This window comes from Saccostrea echinata, unplaced genomic scaffold (genome assembly GCF_033153115.1).
Source record: "Saccostrea echinata isolate AGI-Se365-2 ecotype Australia unplaced genomic scaffold, CSIRO_AGI_Sech_v1 ptg000020l, whole genome shotgun sequence".
Taxonomy (NCBI): Eukaryota; Metazoa; Mollusca; class Bivalvia; order Ostreida; family Ostreidae; genus Saccostrea; species Saccostrea echinata.
In genome coordinates, this window is record NW_026889769.1 from 7,185,566 (window position 1) to 7,209,011 (window position 23,446).

At 33.8% G+C, this 23,446-nt stretch overlaps 1 protein-coding gene across 3 annotated transcripts; it reads right to left on the reverse strand.

Annotated features, from left to right (window-relative positions):
• Positions 1-357: 357 nt before the first annotated feature.
• Positions 358-22,503, reverse strand: LOC133190014 (APOBEC1 complementation factor-like). 3 transcript variants are annotated; one of them, XM_061325488.1, is made up of 11 exons: positions 21,416-22,503; positions 17,757-17,937; positions 17,354-17,454; positions 16,340-16,390; positions 12,281-12,348; positions 11,195-11,342; positions 10,019-10,108; positions 4,615-4,710; positions 4,414-4,531; positions 1,781-1,999; positions 358-1,549 (listed from the first exon to the last, which is right to left on the reverse strand). In XM_061325488.1, exons 1-11 carry the CDS (start codon positions 22,115-22,117, stop codon positions 1,518-1,520), a joined length of 1,806 nt encoding a protein of 601 aa, XP_061181472.1. In that variant the 5' UTR covers positions 22,118-22,503; the 3' UTR covers positions 358-1,517. The 3 variants fall into 3 exon arrangements, with proteins under 3 accessions (XP_061181472.1, XP_061181473.1, XP_061181474.1); XM_061325489.1 differs by lacking the exon at positions 16,340-16,390 and having other exon boundaries at positions 21,416-22,502; XM_061325490.1 differs by lacking the exon at positions 10,019-10,108 and having other exon boundaries at positions 21,416-22,502.
• Between the last annotated feature and the right edge of the window lie 943 nt (positions 22,504-23,446).

Genomic DNA, 23,446 nt, shown 5'->3' on the forward strand with positions numbered 1-23,446 from the left:
AATGGATTTGAAATGTAACTAAATATACACAGATTGTTACCATTAAGGGGAAAAAAAGAAGAAAAAAAGGTGCATGCATGATCATACATAAGAAAATAAATGAAATAAAGAAATCTAACACAAAAAATCTGATTATAAATCATTTAGCAACTAAATAAATTCTACTCTACAAATTAAGGATACCATCACCAACTTGAAAAAATGAAAAGAAACACTTCCAGTTCTCTCAAAAGGTACAACTATTTAAAACTGAAATTCTTTGGTCACAATATGTACATCGCATTGATGAATTAAAAAAGGCATTTGGTGATTGCCCCAACACAGTTAAAAATCCAACCAATCCCCCCCCCCCCAAAAAAAACCTATTCACTGAAAAAGTTACAAACATTAATGATCAACAAACGCTAAAAATTTTTGCTTTTAACTATGCAACTAAGTCTTCGTTATCATCAACAGTTCAGATTTAGAGAAACTTCAATCTAAGAATTACTAACAGCCTTGCTACTACAACCATAAAACTGGCAAGTTTGTGCTGCATATGTATACTTGACTTGAGTGTGCATACACTATCTAAAAATGTTAGCAAAGTTGGAGAGTGGCATCTACTAGTAATAGAAGCATGAGATGATATTTAATAAAATTATCATAGAACTACTCCCAACTTTTTTCTCCATATTAACATAAATTAGTATTTTGATTGATTAAATATCAGTACTATTTATAAGACACCAGTTTCTTTTGGTCATTTTTTAAAAGCATTTCAGATACCTAATAAACTAATATGTTCATGATGAAAGGCTTTTGGCACTGTAGATGGCATGCACTCTGGGGGTAAAGTGTATAACATTTCGAATCAACATAGTCTTCAACGATGAATTAAGAGCACTGTTCTTATATAAATATGATATTGTACCACACAGTTAACTAAATTTCAGGGACTTTAATTCTCAATAGAGATGACACTTTTTATAAACTTAACTCTGTGGACACAAAAGTCTCAACACATTACAAATGTAAAAAATTGTTAGCACTAAGTTTATTTTCTTTGTGGTACAATATCAATTCTTCACTGATTTTTATTACATGTATCTATGTTTGAATTTCACCTTTGTAAAAATAATAAAAAATGTTTCTCAAAAGAGAGAATAAAATCCTAAATGAACAAGATGTTGTGTTCAATAGAACACTGTTAAAAGTTAAAATGATTTCAACAATTAACATTAAAATTGCATGCAATAATACACATATATAACAATGTGAAATATAATACCATGACACAATATCTCCTACCAGGTCCTTCAGTAAAATGTAAACATACAACCTGACCAATTGTAAAATACAACTTTTGTTTTCTCTAATCAAGACTGCAGATTAAATGTCAGAATCATGATCAAAAATACTGACTTCTCTCATTTTGTTTATTTTCCTTCCATTTCAAAAACCCTTTATTGGGAAAAGTAAAAATATATATTATATTATGCAAATCTGCCACACGCAAACAATGAGGATGTGTAATCTCACTTTATGTATCCTGTGTCAAAACCAGCAACTGTTAAAAGAAAAGATATGTTCACTTCAAATTCACCAATACTTTCATCAAGTTGGAAAAAAATGAAGGACTAAAAGTTGTTTACATTTTCAATAAAGCTAGGATTATTCTGAAAAAATACAGTCTAATCAACCTGTATAAGCAATGTCTACAAACCCTGTTCAAGACATGTGAGCTAAACAGCCTCTATGCAAACATGTGAGAAAATAGCAGCCCCTTGATTGAGCTTACTTTGAGGTGGTGGGGGTGGTGGGAGCTCTCCTGGTGCCATAACATAAGAAGGAGGTGCAGTAGTCACCACTGGCATGGTAGAAGCAAAAGTCAGGTCTGGACGTGCAGACACAGCACTTGGAATAGAGGCATAAGCAGGTCCTATAGGCCTCCCTTGATATGGGTTAGGAGCAATAGGTGCAGAAGCCACTACAGGTCCTGTGGGCATCTCTGGTGGACCTGTGGAAGCAGTAAGAAGTTTGTAAGTAGAGATCTCTAGCAGAATAAGCATTTCAAACAGCAAACAGGTAAAATATATGAACTGTTATTCCAACTAGTCTGCATTTTCCCCCAGTATTTAAGTTGCTTTGAATGAAATTTACATAATCTTAGAAATAATTTGCATTACTAAGGGTAAATAATACACCATATCTCAAACAACATGACACACATGTATATCTATCTCTGCATACTCAATGTCACAAGCTGAAACCATGTATTTTATATTACTACTCTAAAAATACTTCAAGTTCTTTGTAAATTACATATAGGAAGGTTAAAGTGATCTTCTTCTGTCCCAAACATGCTCCAACTGACAAGATTTTATGGTCCTAAGCTTCAAATTGTGAAACATATGATGCAAACACAATTTGACTATAGATAGCTACAGAAACTCCATTTAGTAAGGTGACTGATCACACTAGCCTACTTTTTGGTCATGAAACACCCCCCTTTTCCTCTTAAAAAGATGCTTCAATGACAAAGACTTGTTAATTCTAGGTCTTACACTAAATATGATCCATACATAATTTGGATATGGATAGCTAAAGATTTCCAAATGAAATCACAGTCACCAATGTTTGGGTCGTGACATACTTCCCCCAACATCCACCAACTAACAGGTTTGACAATTCTAGGTGTAATATTGCCCATCTTCTATAACTAACCAACAGAAACTAAATTGATTTTTATCATTATCAAATGTATCAAAATTTGGAATATATACTTCAGAAAAGGGTATGTAGAGACAGTGAAGGAAAATCTGGATAGTTAAAAAAACTGCATCTAAAAAACTTTGTTGGAAGATAATCCGAGTGCTCTAAACTTTCTTTCTCATGAGAAAAAAGGTAAAATTTACAATACTGTCAAAATGTCAAATACTAATATCAATAAATCTGGATACCTGAACAGATATAAAATAAACATCTAAGATAAAATTGTCAACTTGTGACATACTAGAAGGTGATCTCAATCCATTTTTGAGTGAAATTTAAAGCCTAAACTTCACAATTTACCTTCTTACCACTAAATATCATTTTCAGCAGTCATATACGGGCCATCAAAAGATTCATTAACCAGCAATCAAATGAAAGGAATTTTATGCATTTTATTTTTCTTAAAAAAATACATGTACATGTACAGCATGTCTTACAAAAGTTTTCTGCACAATAAGAATATCAAAACTTATTCATGCATGTTGTTATCAGATTTTTTAATCATTCACACATACTTTTAGACAACTCTGTTACTTCAGTACATATTCACAATCAATTTGAAAAACAAGAGGAACTCTCATCATTCTCTCTATACCAAATGCATTGCCAAACTTGGTTGAATATGCATATTTACGGGGGGGGGGGGGGGGGGGGGGGGGGGGGGGGGGGGGGGGGGGGAGAGAAAGAGACAGACTCTTTATTTCAGACAATATATAGTTGATTTGGAAAAAAAATTCCAGGGCTCTCACACCACTCTTTGGGACTAGGATCAGGCCATAAAAATTGGGAAAAATAGATATCTTTGGTGAATTTTTGGATGACCATCATATTTTAAGATCATGCTATACTGGGTTTCTGGTGTTTGGTTTGTTATCAACTAAATTTCTGTTTTGCGATACAATTTTAGTTATTTTATATATATATATATATATATATATATATATATATATATATATATATATATATATATATATATATATATATATATATATATATATATATATATATATTGGGTGGAAATGAATACTGGGAAAATGAACATTCAAAGGGGAAAAGGGTGCCTTTTTTGAATTGGGAATGGGGCTTTTGAACAGCCCCAATTATAAACAATCAAGAGCCCTGAATTCTGTATATATACCTACTAACTCTAGGATCATGCTTGAACAAATATAAATCAGCAATAAATGGGAATGCTTGTAGATTACTTGGGTACACTTGATTTCATCCTTGCTGTTCCTCAGAATAACATGGATTTTTTTCTCTATTTCTATGTGAAAATATTAATTTCATACTGGAGCTCCATTCGAACATCCTTAAGTCATCTAACACCAGAGTTGAACCTACAGAACTTGGGGATGCTAGTATATTCATTTGACTACATATAGTTGAGTTGTTCTACAGTTATATTTCAGCCAATACTATTCCAGTTACATTACTTGTACACTAAGCTCACCAAGGAATTTTATTGTCTAATCTTTACTTTTATTCATAAATAAAACCAAACAAGCTAACTTCTGATTACGAATGATATAATACTAGAGTTTGGACAAAATATTTGAATGAAGTCAGTTTGTGCAATAGCCACTATGACAGAAAGAAGATTTTGGAGCAGAAAGCATCACTACATTATACTGCCAGCTAGGCCAAATCAAAACTTACCATCCATTGGAATTCCCATCTGAGACATCACAAATTCTGCTGCAAAACATTTTGCATCCTCAACAGTGCGACATAATTTGTTGGGTTGAAAAGGATTTGGGTAGGCTGGAACAGTAACCTTGAAGAAAAATTGACTTAAAATTTCATTTCCAGTTTTTCAAATATGTAAGTTCTATAAGGTTTCAGAGTTTTTGACCTTACCTTATACAAAAATAATTGACTTTCTCCATTGAGAGTGGAATGTAGTTGATAAATTGGAGAGCCAAGGCCATTCTTTTGGCAAAAGTCATCTAAAATCTGAAAGCAAAAAAATCATTACATTGATTTAATACTTAAAAAAAAAGAATTCCTTACAACATATAAAACTTTTTGCTCCCTTTTAAAAACAAGAGGTCCATGGGGCACACTGTTCACCTGAGCACATTGGCTAGGAAGAAGCAGAAATCAGTTTAGTACTGAACAGGGGAGGGGGGCAAACTTTAATTTACACTACCTTCGGATGCTTCCATATCAATATTACTAATCATGGCTGTTCTTAAATAGTAGAATTTTAAAGATTTTTTCCCTATGTTTTCCTATGTAAAACTCTGATCCCTCATTGTGGCCCCATCCAACCAACCCTAAATTTGAACAAATTTGAATCTACACTACCCGAGGATGCTTCTTTCATAATATGACTAATCATGGTTTTGCTGTTCTTGAGCAAAACGTTTTTTTCAAGATTATTCATAAATATTCTTATGCAAAACTTTGACCCTCTGTTGTGCTCCCAACCCCTGGTGGTCATAATTTGAACAAACTTGATTAGATACAATACCTAAGGTTGCTTCTGTATGAATATGACAAATAATGGCTTAGTTGTTCTTGAGAAGAAGATTTTTAAAGATATTTCCTATATATATTCCTGTGGTAAACTTTGACCCCCGTTGTGGCCCTGCCCTACCCCAAGGGGTCATGATTGGAACAAACTTGAATCTCAGTGTTTTCCCTTTATTTCAAAGTAAAGGGTTAGAGATCGATTGTAACAGGCTAAGGGTTGATGTTTATGAACAAAATCTCTGTGAACCTTACATCAATTATTTTAAATTTTTGATTTCTAAGCGGCATCTCTATCAATTGAAGTGGTCAATTTGGCTGGTAGCCGGTTCTTAGGGAAAACACTGAATCTACACTATCTGAGGATACTTCTATTATAATATGACTAATTATGAATTTCCTGTTCTTGAGAAGATGATTTTTAAAGACATTTCCTATATATTCCTATGTAAAACTTCAACACCCTCTTGTGGCCCCAGTCCCTAAACCCAGAGGATATATGAACAAACTTAAATTTAAAGTATGTAATGAAGCTTTCACATAAGTTTCATCTTTTCTAGCCCAGTGGTTCTTGAAAAAGATTTTTAAAAGATGCCACCAAATTTCCATGAATTCTTAATAACCTCCCCTTGAAAGAGGAGTGGAACTCCTGCTGAACAAACTTAAATTCCCTACACCCAAGGCTGCTTTGTTACAAGTTTGGTTGAAACTGGCCCAGTGGTTCTTGAGAAGAAGTCGAAAATGTGAAAAGTTTACAGACGACGGATGACAGTTGGATGTCTGACACTGTTTGATCAGAAAAGCTGGCTCAGGTGAACTAAAAACTGAAATATATACTACAGGTTTTGGCTCAGGTGAACTAACAAGAGGCCCATGTGCCACATCGCTCACCTGAGCACATTGGCTGGGCAAAAGTACAAATCAGTTCAGTATTGAAAAGATTACCTTGGGGTGGGGGGGGTGGGGGGGGTGGGGGGGGGGCTTGAATTTTAAACTACCGGAACCTTCCATGTCAATTTAACAAATGGCTTTGTTGTACTTGAAAAGATTTTTTAAAAATTTTCCCATATATTCCTTTGTAAAAATTTGATCCCCCATTGTGGCTCCTCCCTATCCCAGGGGTCAACATTTGAACAAACTTGAATCTACACTACCTGAGGATGCTTCCATATCAATATGACTAAACATAGTTTTTCTGTTCTTGAGAAGAAATATTTTTTCTATATGTTCTTATGTAAAACTTTCGATCCCCCATTGGGCCCCACCCTACCCCTGCAAAGGCGGATCCATGGCCGGCACGCCGGGCGTGCACCTCCCGTTTTAATTTCTTTATGTAGAACCTATATGTCCATTATCCTAAAATCAAGAAAAAAAATCTCTTCTTTGTAAGAATTCATCAGCTTCCCAGACCCCCACCAGGGCCTTGCTCTAGACCCCTGGGGGCTTCAATGCAGCCCAGACCCAATGCCTCTACTGCCCCCCCCCCCCTTTACAAAATTCCTGGATACACCACTGCCTCGGGGGTCATCATTTGAACAAAATTGAATTTACACTACCTGAGGATGCTTCCATATCAAAATGACTTAACATGATTTTCAGTTCTTGATAAGAAGATATTTTCCTATATGTTCCTATGTAAAATTTTCAATCCCCCATTGGGCCCCACCCTACCTCCCAAAGGTCATCATTTGAACAAAACTGAATTTACACTATACCTGAGGATGCTTCCATAGCAAAATGACTTATCATGGCTTTGCAGTTCTTGATAAGAAGATATTTTCCTATATATTTCTATTTAAGATTTTGATCCTCCATTGTGGCCCCACCCTACCCCCCAGGGGTCATGATTTGAACAAAATAAAATCTACACTACCTGAGGATGCTTCCACATAAATATGATCAATCATGGCTTTGCTGTTCTTGAAAAGAAGATTTTTAAAGGTTTTTCCTATATATTTCTATGTAAAACTTTGATCCTCCATTGTGGAACAACCCTACCCCCGGGGGTCATCATTTGAATAAATTTGAATATACACTACCTGAGGATGCTTCCATATAAATATTACCAATCAGGGTTTTCCTGTTCCTGAGAAGAAGATTTTTTTTAAAGATTTTTCCTAAATATTTCAATGTTAGACTTTGATCCTCCATTGTGGCCCCGCCCTACCCCCGGGGGTCATGATTTGAACAAATTTGAATCTACACTACCTGAGGATGCTTCCATATAAATATGACTCATCATGGCTTTGCTGTTCTTGAGAAGAAGATTTTTAAAGATTTTTCCTTTATATTTCTAAGTAAAACTTTGATCCTCCATTGTGGCCCCGCCCTACCCCCGGGGGTCATGATTTGATCAAACTTAAATCTACACTACCTGAGGATGCTTCCATATAAATATGACTCATCATGGCTTTGCTGTTCTTGAGAAGAAGATTTTTAAAGGTTTTTCCTATATATTTCTATGTAACACTTTGATCCTCCATTGTGGCCCTGCCCTAGCCGAGGGCAGGAAGATTCGGGGTTTTTGCCCTGTCTGTCCAACCATCTGTCTGTCTGTTTTTCCACAAAAACTTTAACTTTGCCCATAACTTTTGATTGGTTGGAGCTATGGCTTTCATATTTCACATGTGTAATCCTTGTGACAAGACCTTTCCTTGGGTACCATCATATTTGACCTTGGAGTTTGGCCCAGTTTTGCAAAATTTTACCCAACATTAACCTTGGCCATATCTTTTGAATAGTTGGTGCTAAGGCTTCCAATACTTCACAAATGTAATCCTTGTGACAAGACCTTTGTTTGGATACCAAAAACTTTGACCCTTTGACCTTGGAGTTTGACCTTCTTTTGGAAAACTTTACCCTTGGCCATTACTTTTGAACAGTTGGTGCTAGGGCTTTCTTACTTCACATGTGTAATCCTTGTGTCAAGATCTTTCTTTGGATACCAAGAACTTTGACCCTTTGACCTTGACCTTTGACCTACTTTTGGAAAACTTTAACCTTGGCCATTACTTTTGAACAGTTGGTGCTAGGACTTTCATACTTCACTTATGTAATCCTTGTGACAAGACCTTACTTTGGATACCAACAACTTTGACCTTTGACCTTGGAGTCTGACCTACTTTTGAAAACCTTTAACCTTGACCATAACTTTTGAAAGGTTGGTCCTAGGGCTTCATAATTCACATGTGTATTTCTTGTGAGAAGACCTTTCCTTGGGCACCATTAATTTTGACCTTGACCTTGATGTTTGACTCACTTTTGAAAACTTTAACCTTTTCCATATCTTTTCAATGGTTGCTACTAGGGCTTTCATATTTCAGAGGTATATTCTTCGAGACAAGACCTTGCTTTGGGTACCAACATATTTTATTTGCATTTGAGAAAGTTTAACCTTCGCTATAAGTTGCCATATGGGGGCGTCAGTGTTTCACAAACACATCTTGTTAATACTTAAAGCCCTTTCAGAATCTGCATTGCTGTTTGATTTAAGAACAAGCAAAGATTGAGCTATAGTTTTAAAATTAGTATGTAAAATCTTGGTCTTGAAGATAAAATCACCTTACCTAATAAACAATTGCAATTAACATATAATGTACAGCTAGCCTCATGTTATCTTCGATTACTTTATTTCATCAAATGAACTTTGATTTCCAAGATTCCTTGATATGTACATTAAGATCATTTTTCTTAATTTTCACTGGTGGTATTCCTGCTGGTCCTGAAAACCATCTCGTCATATATCGGAAGCCATTTTTCAATAATTTCAAACTTCAATTTGTCAAAACAACTTCAAAATAATTATTAAAATATATACACTGATAATTGACCTGTACATACATGTTGTACTGTATACAGCCATTGGCATTGTTTATGTAGATCAAAGCTTAAAGCAATATGAGCTGCATTTTTGAAAATTTTATTTTGATATTAAAAATGTGCTGTTATGATAAATCTGTATGTAATTCAATCCGTTATGATCAACTGAACTAAAGTAAGTATTCAATTTTTTCAGAAGAAAGATTTCTGTACAATGGAATGTATAGTATTATATATAAGAAATCAATATTGTACAGGATGACAATAATGTAATTTTGCTTCAATCAAAGCTTATAAATAGTTCTTCCGTTGCAAACATGAACAACAGATCAGAAGTTTATAAACGTTCTTTTTTCTGTTATTGAAATACTTAATTGAAATATTGCAACAAAAATTTCCTATGTCAAAGTTGCAGCTCATATTGCTTTAACTGGATTGATAACTGGAAATTACATTTTGAACTATTTACAAACCAAATTTGGAAAATATATGATTTGATATGATGATTCTGGCTGTTCAGCAAAAATCTGGTGAAAAGCATGACCCGGCATTTCCAAAAAAAAAAATAAAAAATCAAAGTTATGTTAAAAAAAAAATTGGGCATTACCCAACAAATTCAGGAGAGTTGGCAACTATGTTCTATTGTAGGTATAACCATGGAAACAATGAACATTCAAAAAAATCAAACTGATAAAAAGAATAACATATTATCATCATAAATTAATCCATTTGAATACAACATATCATTGAAATCAGATCAAAAGTGTACGAGGAGAAGCATTTTGAAAGAATTTCACATGTACTATCAATAATCATGCCAAAACTATTGTAATCCCAAGAGAAAATGTCAAAACACTCCAATATTGTGTTTCCTTATCAATGTAACAGCATTATCAATCATAGATTGAAGCATAGATGGTGAGATAAAAAAAAAAGAATACTAGCAGGCTAAAGAAACAGAGCTCAATACCTGTGTTGGAGGTTTGACAGTTTGTGGTTTGAGTGTTATAGGGTTAGTAGGTGTCAGTTCCATGCCAGGCAGCAAATCATATAAACGGTCCTAGTAGCAACGAGAAAACAGCATGCACAAACTTGTAGAAATGAACAAAATCTAAAGAGTACACTACAACTTTAATCTAACTTTCATTTTCTCATTATTTTCTATTTTCTTAAGTACAAGATTGTGTTTTAAAACTTAGTGCCTTCTGCATATTTGCAAGTATATCAAACAATGTATTGTTCCTAACAAGTACTTTTCAGTATTTAATCAGGCTTATAACAACATATAAAGACATTTATCACTTTTTTTTTACTTAAAAGGGAAATAATTAAGATTTTAAAAAGTACAAGCATATAAAATACTATTCAACTCTCAGGCAGAGTGAAAATGCATATTTATTTAGGAATGACTCTAATTCTTGGCCAAATTATTCGAGTATAACCTGGTTTGGGTCAGTTTACGCTTTATAATCCGCGAAGCGGATTATAAAACAGCGTAAACTGACCCAAACCAGGTTATACTCGAATAATTTGGCCAAGAATTAGAGTCATTCCTTATAATTTAATTTTAAAATCATTAAATAACTATGGGTGTAAAATTTCGTTGGTTTTTATTAGTTCAAATTTGCCGCTCAATAATACAACCGTAGTAACGGAAGTAACGGAAGTGATGGGAAGCGAGGGGAGGTAAAAACTGATACATAGGCCTAGCAGCTTGTTTACATGTGGTAAGATCGAATTATTGTTTGAAGTTAATGGTATATTTATTAAATCTGGAATTTTCCATGAATGCCGAGGACTGGAAATGAGAGGATTGTATGCATACAGATGATTCAGCTGGTTGTCAGGGGGGTGTGTCCCCATACCAAACCAGGTTATACAGAAATAATTTGTGTTCCTTTTTGGATATTAACCAATCAGAGACTAGAATACAAACAAAATTAAATTATTATGAATTAACAAACACAAAGTTCCTGGATTATTTTCCTATTATACATCTCAATCACTAAAGTGTACTAAATGTGACATTTCATAGGCTTATTTGTTTTATTAGCTAAACTATAATACCAAAGTTACTTTTTGAACAATATCAGTCAAAAATTAAAAAACAAAGCAATTCTCATGCAATTCAAAAAACAAGACTTACTTCATAAGGATACCTTCGCAGACCCCTGCCAATTACGCCAGGAATGAACCCAGCTCTCTGATTCCCTGCTCCCCTAGATCCAGCCGCTCCACGACCTCTTCCTCTCAGGGCACCTCGAATTCCTATGGCTGTCCTACCTTGGAATTCCCTGTAATAGTTGAAAACCAATTATCAAAACTCTAACTTGAACTTTGCAATTCACACAATAGATTTTTCCACTTTGGGCAGTATATATCAAATCCATTCCCAAACTGCTGTTCGAAATGCATTGGTAATATGCCTGCCTTAAATTTAAACTTTTAGCCAACAACTTTTATTCTTCTGGAATTTAATGTAATACAACTGAAAGTTCATTCTCCCATTTTTTTTTTTACTTTGGACAACACATGTATATTAAAGACAAGAAAATACTTCAAATTCTCTTGGCTAAGCAAGCAGCACCTGACATTTAATTGATAAATCATTCAAATAAATTTAAGCACTGAAAATGAAGATTCTTACAAGAAACACAGATATATTTTTTTAATCAGGAAAAATTTATATCCAAAGTCAACCAAATACCTGTCCATTTACTCACAAGTGCAACATATTTAGTCTATTACAGTACAATATCAGTGCACCCATATACATGTACTGCAAATCAATGTTTCCATTAATGAGTGCATGGTCTTGTTGATAATTAAGAAATACATTTTAAACATCTCAATGCACTTTAAGTGAAAAGGTTGGTCTAAACTAAAATGTGCATCAAATCAAAATGTATGTGAATCATTGCAGTGCACATACTATTAATAGAAAACATGCTTTGTCACAAAACAGTATATTAGTTATTTACTGGTTATATATTGGTAAATGATATTTTTTCAAAGACATCCCCAAAACTGTGTAATATCCCAAATTACTTTACTTTTCTTCTAAAAACAAAAAGCCTTTAATCAGCTTTATAATTTGCAAATATTTAGGCATTATCAACATAACAACTTTTAATTATCCCCAAATAAAATTTTGAAGACTATTCTGCATATATTTTAAAAAATTGTGTGTTTGTTGATTGAGCTACAAAATATTTCTTCCATAGCTCCTTACCTGCCAGGATGTTGGAAAACTTGATTAAACATGGCTTGATCACCATACATGTTGTATCCACCAAACGCCTAAATATAAAACAAAAAAAGTCTGCAGTTTTAGACTATTTTCAGAGCTCCTGAAACTTCTTTTCACTGTCTAGCTGATAATGCTACCTCTATCATTTTAACAGGATAAGCATTTTTAAAAGATACAGTATAAAATCAAAAACAGTAGGGTTCAGAAATGCAAATCCATGAGAAAAGATTTTTTTTTTATTTTGACCTTAATATAAATTGTATCAGACAAACCTAATGACAGGTTTTGCATCGGTGTTTCGAAGTAAAATTGTGTGTAGACTTTTAAAGGTGTACAGTAAGAAATTATACATTTGATATTTGTCAACGTAGAAAATAAATACATTGATTCGAGTGTGTACAACCAAAATATAATATTAAAAATGGTATCTTAAAGCTCTTAATGCAGATGAACTGATTGCCTTACAAAGGGGAAGACTGTCATTATCTACATGTACTTAATTACAATTATCTGCCTACAGTATATACTCGCCTATAAGTCGGTCCGCCAATAAGTCGGTTGTATTTTTTTGAGGTTATTTTGGAGGGATTTGCCATTGACCCGTTTATAAGTCGTTACAACTTTTTGCCAGAATCGGAAGAAATTTCAAATCAATGCACTGATGTTTTAACCTGGTTTCAATTAATATTTTTAGAAATGATGCCGATATTCAAATTTAAATCATTAAACAAATAAGTAATGCAGACTTAAGATAAAAATAAAATTATTAAAATATGTAAATATCTGCACTTTATGTATAATCTTAGAATACAGAAATGATTATTTCTATCAAGACTTTGCTCAACGATAATCTTCAGAAATGTATACAAGAAATATTACATTTCGCCGTCCAGAAAAACACCATTCTTTTTATGACTCGCCTATAAGTCGGACGTTGAGTTTTTGACCAAAATTTAACTCCCAAAGAACCGACTTATAGGCGAGTATATACGGTAATATTTCATGGTGGTCATGAATTCATGGGTCTCTCCATACCTCAAAAAAAAAGAAAATTAAACCTCCACAAAAATCAGTGATTTCAAAGTAACCTTTAATCGATACATCACATCATGCTTTGAAAATATAAATAAACACTTCCATAGACAAGGCCATCACATTTTCACAAATGTTTTGCTAGTCTTTTGAAATGCTTAGTAAAACAAAACTAAGCTGAACTGTGTTAATTAGTAACTCTTCATTAACAAAGAACAGTGATGTTTTCAAGAAAAAAAAAGCACAGCTCATTTACTTGTGCTACTGTCATACCCTTTTAAGGTGCTATATTGCTTCCCTCAGCCATCTTTCTCAAAAACAACAAGGGATTGAAATTAAAAGGAAATAGATTTCCTAAATGCAAGTGAAAAATTAAAACAATGGGGTTAAATATTGCTACACGCTGTTGCAAAATTTTAGGAGTTCGATAAAAAACAATAATTGTTTTCAGTTTCTGCCAGTTTATCAGCTTTGTTTTTAAGCTTACATTTACTATGTTTTGTGTATACAGTATATACACAAGATACACAGGTATCTTGAATACCATGGATATGTCGAAGTGATTTAGAAGTCTCAAGTACTTATTCTTTCAGTAATTTACCCTAAATATCTTGAACTCTCGGATATATCAATGTATTTTCTCTTTCCCATTAGGGCTGAAATGATTCACCGAAATATCGATACTGTTCAATATAATTGTTCGATTCAATGTTCGTTTCATTATCTTGATTTTCGGTTTGATACTTTTTTAAAAAATCGGGTTCAATTGTTCCTTGAAATAGATCGGGCTCGACCTCATTTCAATGGTTTGACACATGTGAGGGAGAAAATGGCAACAGACAGTAACGGAGGAAGCATCAGAGCAGTCTGCTATCGAACAATAAGGCCAAAAAAAAATAATAGCCTTGTTTCCTGCTACCCAACAGACCCTAGTTTTTTGCGCGCGACCCTAAATATTTTTTTAGTTTTGGAAGAAAAAAAAATCGGAATTTCCTGAATTTCATTTTTTCGTCACCATAATCCGTTTCCGTGTTAACACAAAACAAGCATTTCATAAAATTCTATGTTTTAAATGTGGACTTTCATATATTACCACTTGAGTTATGCATCAAAAGACATGAATTTTAATATTAAAAGACAATATTGTTCTGTGACATGTTTAATTTGATCTTGTATTAGTTCATATCCAAAAAAAATGCCATTGGAAAAAAAATAAAATAAAATAATTTTCCTACCTACCTACGCTATTTTTTTCAGGTTGGTAGCAGGAAACAAGACTGTTAATTTTTTTTGGCCTAACCAACAAGTTAAACTCTAAAGTCCACCGAGATGTTACCATTTGGTGGTATGGAAGAACTTTTGGTTTAAAAATTGTCACTGTTAATGGAAGGAAAGTGACTGAATTTGAAAAAGCAGTGTGTAGAATTTGTTACAATGACGTTAGCTACAAGGCTGGAAAAACTTCGAATATCTGAAATGAAAGCATGCGATATCACTGAGTGACAATACTGTGTCATCAAGTAAAATTCCCAAACGTCCATCTACCTCCAATACTGGTAACACTGGTCAATTAAAGCTGCATGAATTTCCAAGTATATTCAGCCTCAATTTCATGCACAGTAAGTAAGTTTCCATGGAAGTATAACAATACTACGATATATTTTATTTTCTAAAGAAAAGAGAAACTGCATGGATTTTTTTTTTGCAAGGAAATAAAACAAATATTTGGTAAAAGCCCAAAGCTTCCAGGGGCTTCGCCCTGGACTCAGAGAGCCTCAGTTCAGCCCCTAACTCCCTGCTGATCTCTGTGTATACTTCAATTCCATTCTGGCTACATGCCTGATAAACACAGATGATAAATGTGCTAAATAAGAGGCAATTTATATGTCCAAATATTGTACATGTATTAAAATAGCCACATAAGTTTGCCAGTTCTTTCAAAATGGATTAGAATTATTTTTTTGCAAAAGGGTTGCCAAGACTTTGCAATCGACCATTAGTAACTGTAATAGTGTCGGACTATAATTGACATTAATTGAATTTGATTTACCTTTTTTCTATTTACATGTATATAGTTACATGATATATGAAGATAACAAACAGTATTCAATCTCAAAAGTCCAATGAAACGATACAAATTTGGAGCAGAGCAAAAATGGACCTCAAAATTTAGAGGTAGGATCAGGTGCCATGGAGGGGTGAGCATCCCCTGCCGACCGGTCACACCCGCCATATGCTCCTTGACATGATCAGAATGTCAGCCAGCATTTGGCTCAATGATAGGTTGTATGTACTGACAAGGTCATTGTATTGACCGTAAAACTTGCGAAATGATGACTTCAAACGAGACTGTTGATATCCTTGTTTCATCAACTTGTTTGTCAATAGCTTGCCTCATTTTAGAAATTGTTCATATGTAGAGCATGCTCTTTCATATTGAATTAACTGAGAGACATAAACCCCATATGCAGGTGATAAGGGTATATTACTACATAAGTAAGGGAAGTTGATGACTGTAATGTTCAACAAGTCTCACTATGAAAAGAAAATATTTTCACTGCTCTTTATTTAGTGAAAGAGACATAAAAGATTGAATTCACTTTATATATGTGGGGGAGTTCTTTTGCATCATTAAAATTTTCAAGTAGCAATTAAAGAAAATGGAAAAATGTAGTGAAACTAAAGTTTTCTAGTACATGTACATTTTTTTTCTACTTGCTAATTTTGCTAGTAATTTCAATCCCTGAAACACAGTGTTTTCCCTTGAGTTAGAGATCAATTGTAACAGGCTCTGGGTTGAAGTTTATGACAAATTCCTGTGGACCTTACAACAATTTAATTTTGATTTTTTTTTAACTTCAAAGCAGCATTTTCATCAATTGGAGCGGCCAATTTGGCTGGTAGCCAGTTCTTTGGGAAAACACTGGAAACAAAAATATTCTGAAAACACAACATGCAACAAATAACAATCGGCAACTAAATAAGTTAATTCAAATAGAGAATAAGAACCTCAAAAGAAAGCTGTTTTAATTGTGATTCTAGAGCCTCTTCAATATCATCCTAAAGAAAAAAAATGAATTTCTTAATTAGTACAATAATAAAGAAATATACTTGTGTGAAATATAAAGTTTAAAAAGTTACCCAGGGTTTAAAATTTTAGGGGGTATGTAAACCTCCAACTTTACACATTTTTACTAGCCCTCAATGGTGTATTGGGGAACACATTTATCAATGAAAAGTTGAAAACAATTGCAACAACAAACATACTCTTTTTATATACATCAATTTAATTTATTTCAATTCAATTTCCATTTTAACTTCTTGCAGTTTCTCAATGAATTCCTCTTTTCATATAATATTAATCAGATATGTAATCTTAAGGGTCCAGTCTAGTTTTCCTATGGAGCTAAATAACACTTCATTGAAATTCCACATTTTTCTTTGTGTTTTGTTCTAGAGTCATAAAGACAGGTCCTCCAGGACCACAAAAAAAGAGGTCCAATATTACAGTAGATATTGGCATAAAAAAGATCTCTCACTGCTCATTGGTCATAAAATGCAAGTATGGTCTAAATTTGCAACCCTTTACCAGCAACTGGTGGTGTCCCAACTTTGAGTTAAATATTCTCAAAAGGATGTAAAGAAATCAATTAAACTAATCAACCTTCACCACATGACTTTACATACTAGTTGAAAGTGTGAAAAGTTTACAAGCGACACATGACAGTCTTTGATCATGCAGAAAGCTCGAGTCTTTGGCTCAGGTGAGCTAAAAAGTGTTTAAAAGTTGAAACAAACTGCAGTCAGATTTCTGGAAAAGTTTTGATGAAATTTTACTAGACATATGTCAGCTAGATTATGTCTAGGAGTATGTCTTAGGAGTATGAAGCCCACAAAGAAAACTACTCACATATAGATCTACAAGAAGGTGAGTGATTCCTTGCAACCCTGATTACCATATGTTTATACATTTCTATTCAATTTCTGCAATTATCAATTTTTCTACTTGAAGTTTAAATATACCTGTTGTAAAGCAGTTTTCCCTCTGGTATAGTTCCTATAATCATTTTTATCTACAGGTTTTGCCAAAACAACCTCTACTCTGGCACCATCAAGAGTTGCATCTGTTAAATTAAATTTGAAAATTAAAAAACATTTATCAAAATTTTATTAAATCCAATATCTCACTCTACAGAGTAACACGTATTTTCTTACAATTATCAAATGAGACATGTTGTCATTTTTTTCCCCAAAAAAGTCAGACAATAATTAGAACAAGAATCCATGGAATCTTAATAAAACTAAGATGATAAAATGGACTTACTAATAATTGATAACATTAAGGTCACATTTTTTCTCAGAAAAGTAGCTTGATTTGTTATTTCATGAAACATTCTTACAATTTTTACAAGTTTTTATATCTTACTATGGGTCAGTTCCATGGCTTGAAGAGCATCATCTCTATCTTTGAAATGGACAAAAGCATAGTCCTTGATCTTCTTCACACGCTCTACTGCATTGTCCTTTCCTAGTTTGCAATTCATAAACCTTTGTATAGTGTCTTCAGTTGTACTTAACATCAGGTTTCGAACATACAGTATTTTCACCTGGAAATGAATGGGTGCATTTTCTAATAATGTGAATATGATATTGTAATAATTTTTATCAGGAAAAAGAGGTATAATACTATTGTTATTAAATAAGATTAAATATCATTTTTTTTTTCAAATATAACTCATTTAGCACAAACACAGTTATAGAAAATTTACGGAGATAATGAAGTTTGTTAGAATCCCTATCAAAGTTCTTAACAACTCCTTGTAAACTTTTACAGTTATAACAAACTCTGATAAAGTGAATTTATGGATATAGCAAATTGACTTTGTGTCTCGTAAAGGTGAAAAGTAATGAATTTTACATCTTCTATAGTGATTTCTCAAAGATTTCAATTTTTAAAATATTTTTTGTAAGTATTTACATTTAAATTCATTTCATCCAAAACTTTTGTACTCCAAGGTAAGTTTTGTATTTAATAATTATTGGTTGGCATCTCAACCTACTGGTTACGCCGTATTTTGTCACACTTTTTCTTATCCTAACACTTACAATAATAAATCAAGTTATTTTCTTCTTCCTAAATTTTGGCCAACCAACTTTTGCATTTGGACAACTGAAAGTTTGAGTTCACTTGCCCTGAAAGTTAATGTCTATCCCTGGTTATTGTCACAAAGTTAAACCCATGTGCATAAAGGGGATAAAGAAACAACTTGTGAAAGATTGAAATTGTATGGTTGCATACAGTAAACTATTAAAATGTATAGGTGTTCTGATCATAAATCAAAATCAAATGAAATCCAATGAGATTAACTGATGTTCAGGGTAAGGTGCATGCATGATGAGGGCCTTACTTTATACCATCTAACTTAAATGATGTCCTATTAATTAGACCTGAGTATCGCAATCTACCTAATCATCATAATAATATAGCATGAATATCTCAACACTGTTTACCAATTGAAAGTTTATTATGAATGATTCATAGTTTAAACATTGGTTTCTTTTTTCGTCTACCTTGTTTTCTGCCATATGTACCATAGGCAGCCATGTTTTCTATTGTTTTAACTATGGGTTATCTACACCATAACCCATGGGCGGAGGCTTCATAACCTATAGGCGGGACCTTGAATTGCATAGAATTTAATCAATTAAATTTTATTTAAAATCTTTAATAACGTTCCACGTATATATACATTGTCGTTATCGTAAACCTTTCCAAATCGATCGTCCGAATGGTCCAGCTGCTGTATAACGTACATTCTAGGGTATAACCGGCTCCTGGGTCAAATTAAAACTCGTTTGAGTAAGAGATAACTCCCCATTACCATCAAACACGTTTACTTCGTCCATCAACTGGCCTATCTGTGAGAGAGTTTGATCATCGATAGAATTGTCCCATTCAAAATTTTGCGACAGTTCAAGAAAATCGAGATCCATGCTCATTGCGTTGTGTTTGCCCATTTTCGCTTTTTGATTCCAAGTGTGGAAAATGCTCAATAAAATGTAATATATATGCACAGTGTATAGCGCGTGCCATTATAATTATGTCAGGTGACAAACCATATTAGGAAATTTATTTGAAACTAATACATCATCTCTCTGCCATATTTGGAAATCTGAGAGTGCTATGGTACATGTGACTTACCGTATAAGTTTTTTTACTGGTTTTCTCTAGATACCCTATAGAGAGGTTAAAAGGTCACTCGAAGGCTGCGCCTTCTCGTGACCTTTTAACCTCTCTATAGGGTATCTAGAGAAAACCAATAAAAACTTATACGGTAACTACTACTTAGAATGTTAAAATTTGTTACTAGACTGATCTAAGTAGGTGAGCCCTTGCGATCAATATGATAGATATATACACTGTATTGTTACACCTCTACTATTAATGCTGCGAGACACTCATGAGGATGTTTGAATACCATTTTTTTGCTGAAATCACTTGCTAGCTGCAGAACTGTAGCTCTCTGGATGAGAAATTCAGATGAATCAGATCGAGAGCTACAGATCCAAGCATTGTAAAAAACTTCGATGTATGCCGCTGCTGTTTTGTTGCTCACTTCGGGTTTTATTTCTTGTATTTTACGCTTTCCCCTACTTTAAGAATGGTATCCAATAATTAAACATAAATGTTACTCCTTTTCCTGATACTAAATATTTACCTTTCAACAGTTCTAAATGGCCATATGTGGTTTTGGAGTATCAGATTAAAAAATACATTACAAGGTCCATGTTGGTGTTGTCCTAAATAACACACCCAAGTTTTATTTATCTCACTTTTTTTTTGCATGCATAGTCTTCTTTATAGACAATATACATGATATTTGAACCTCCTAAATTTTTAATATTTTTTTATTTACAATTCTCTGCAAATGTATGTTCTTTGAACAATGACCTGTTGAAAGACCCCTAACATGGATGTCCGAATTGGAATTTTTAATCAGACATTCCACAACCATTAAGGGCTGTTTGGGACCATTTAAAAAAGGTAAATAAAGTATCAAGAATAGGAGTAAAATAAATAGTTAATTATTGGACACCATTCCCATTCTTAAAGCGGGGCAAAGCAGAAAATACAAGAAATAATACCCGAAGTGAGCAACAAAAAAGCGGCGGCGTAAATAGAAGATTTTTACAATGCTTGGATCTGTAGCTCTCTGCTTTATCTCTCCGAATTTTCTCAAGCAGAGAGCTATAGTTCTGCAGCTAATAAATTTCAATCAGTAAAAAAAGTCAATGAAACATGACAGACAATTTTTTTTTTTTTACCAAGAATAGTGAGCAATACACAGGCATCTCTATATTGTTTATTGTATTAATAAAAATTACATGTACTGTACATACCAATTACCAATATTTTGATTCAACCCACCAAAGCATTTGCAACTTTTAGGAAGAGGAACAATTGTGTCAAAAATGAAAACTAATACTACTTAATAAAAAGATATATAACGTTAGATCTATGTGAATTTATCAAGGGCATATTTTTAGCAGGATAGTACATTTCCTTTAATTAACAGACAAAATTTATCACAAAATCATATGTAATTTGTACAGGTGTCACAAGAATACAATTATGATCCAAATGTGTTACTAATTTACAGATTATTTTATAGATCCTTGAATTTGCAGAAAACTCAACATGTCAAAAAGCACTGTGGTATCCTCATGACTTTACATTTATTTTTAACTATTAAACTCATGCAGGATGATAACGTGTCTGTACATTCTTGATCTCTTAAGCAAACACCAACATTGTTGACAGATAATCTGCGTTATCTATGATAAGAGCAAACAGGAACAAGGCGATCCAGGTATGAAAAGGTGACCTACTTATTGTACTCTAGAATATTATTAATTTGCTGCGTGTATACATCATATATTTTCAAATACGTAAAAGTAAAAGATCCACATGCAAAATATAAAGCATCTACAAGTCGAAATACCGCGGTAAACAAACTGCGAATATGCTTTGTTTATGTTTATACGCATGACTGAGAACACGTGTTGTCTATGTATTGTGCCTACCTTGGACATCGTCTCTGGGTCGACATCTTGCTCAGGTTCAGCCCAGTCGACTGCAATTTGATGGGACCACAACTGAATTCTCCCAGGAATTAATTTTCTTCTGGCCATAGCCGCAGCCCGATGACTTTCGTACTCCACAAATGCAAATCCACGGTTTTTGCTCTTGTCCACTGCACTGGGATACACAATCACATCCACAACTCCTTCTGTGACTTTTTTCATCTCTTGTAAAATTTCCTCCCGGTTCTTTGTTTTTGGAATTCCACCAACAAATAAACGACAATTATCAACAGAGGTGCATACACCCAGTAACCGTCCCTTGCGAATTTCGAAGTTGTTCAATTCCCGAACAGCTTTTTGTGCGTCAGACCTTGTGGTATACATTACAAATGCATACCCTCTATTGCTTCCCGAAAAGTCCATCATAAGTCTAAGTTCATAAAGTTTTCCAATGCGTTCAAAAACAGGAACAAGTTCATCCTCATAGCAATCTCTTGGTATTTTACCTACGAAAATTTCGCATCCACGGGGAGGTGCTTGCTTATTCCAATCAGGTGGGGGGCCATATTTTCTCTGTCCATTTTCTTGCACCATTGGATAACCTGTACGTTCCATTAATTTCAGCAGATTTGCTTCATTCGGGGTACCCGCAACAGATTGCTGTTTTTCCTCCATATTCGACGTGTGGCCAGGGACTGTCATTCTTAGCAGACGGCAGGTTCACGGGTTACAAGGTTATTACACATGCGTATTTCGGTTAAATTGATCCACGTGCAATAGGTCAACAAATAGAATCATTTTCCCATTGGTTGAGTATTTACCCACGTGGTAAAACTTGACGGGGTGTTTGACGATCAAAGTCAACATATTTCAAAGCTTATCAGTTTCACCTTGAAATATGCACCGTTTGTGAAATTTTAAACAAATATTACCAAACATTTTCTGTAGGGATATACGAATTATTCAGAATGCTCCATCGATTCAATCCTGCCAATTTGTCAACATATTACCTTGATTTTATGGTTTTATTGTATGTTTATTTCCTCACTAAACTAACTTGATAAATAATCACAAGAGATTGCTCTGTAATGAAAATATTTTACAAAGCTTTATTTAGAACAAATTTAAACGTAATTGTTAGATTCTAAGTTAATATCACCTCTCATAAAGACCTATTATTTCTCGATCCCCACCCCACCCCTACCCGCAAAAAATTAAAACCCGCAAGCATATCAGGGGCGTCCGTCATCAGAATTCTGGAAAGGGGTGTGCGGGGGAGGATGCGGGAGGGGGACCCTTTCCTCTAAGTAAGATTTTTTTAAATGATGAATCAATTTGGTAAATTCTGGAAGTCATTTCTTTAAAAAATCAAGCAGCATTAGGGACCGATCAAAATTTATCGAACCATGGGACCGGTGCAAAATGCATGGGGACAGGGACTTTTTTCATGTCTTCAAGTAATGGGGCTACAACTTTTTTTTCAGTTAATGAGCATGGGACATCAACCTCTTTCAATTAAGAAAGGCCAATCAAAAAAAAAGTTCAAAACAACAACTAACTTGGAAAAAGTTAACACACTAAACTTCACAACCAACATTTAAAATTGAGGCTTACTAACGGTTGAAAATTGTAAATCGTCGATATGAATGGATTGCATGAACTATGTTGAATATTGTCAAAGAAAGCTAAGGTTTATATTATATATGTTAGACATGTAAGTAAAGGGGAAACCAACCTTTTTTGCAAGGAAGGGAGCATGGGACCAATGATTTTTACGAAAAATGATACCATGGGTATGATACCATCTAAAGATTTTTAAAATGAAATTTCAAGTTTGCACCGATCTTTAAACAAATGAATAATGCATTTACATTTTGCCGATATATAATATACCATAGAAAAAAAGCTACTTTCTTATCTACTTTATGATTGTGCCCCCTCAAACAAACGTTTGGTGTCCTTTTTTCTTTCTTTCTTCTTTTTTTTTTTTTTTTACTGTCAAGGATTTTTTCTTTGATAACCCTCCGCCTT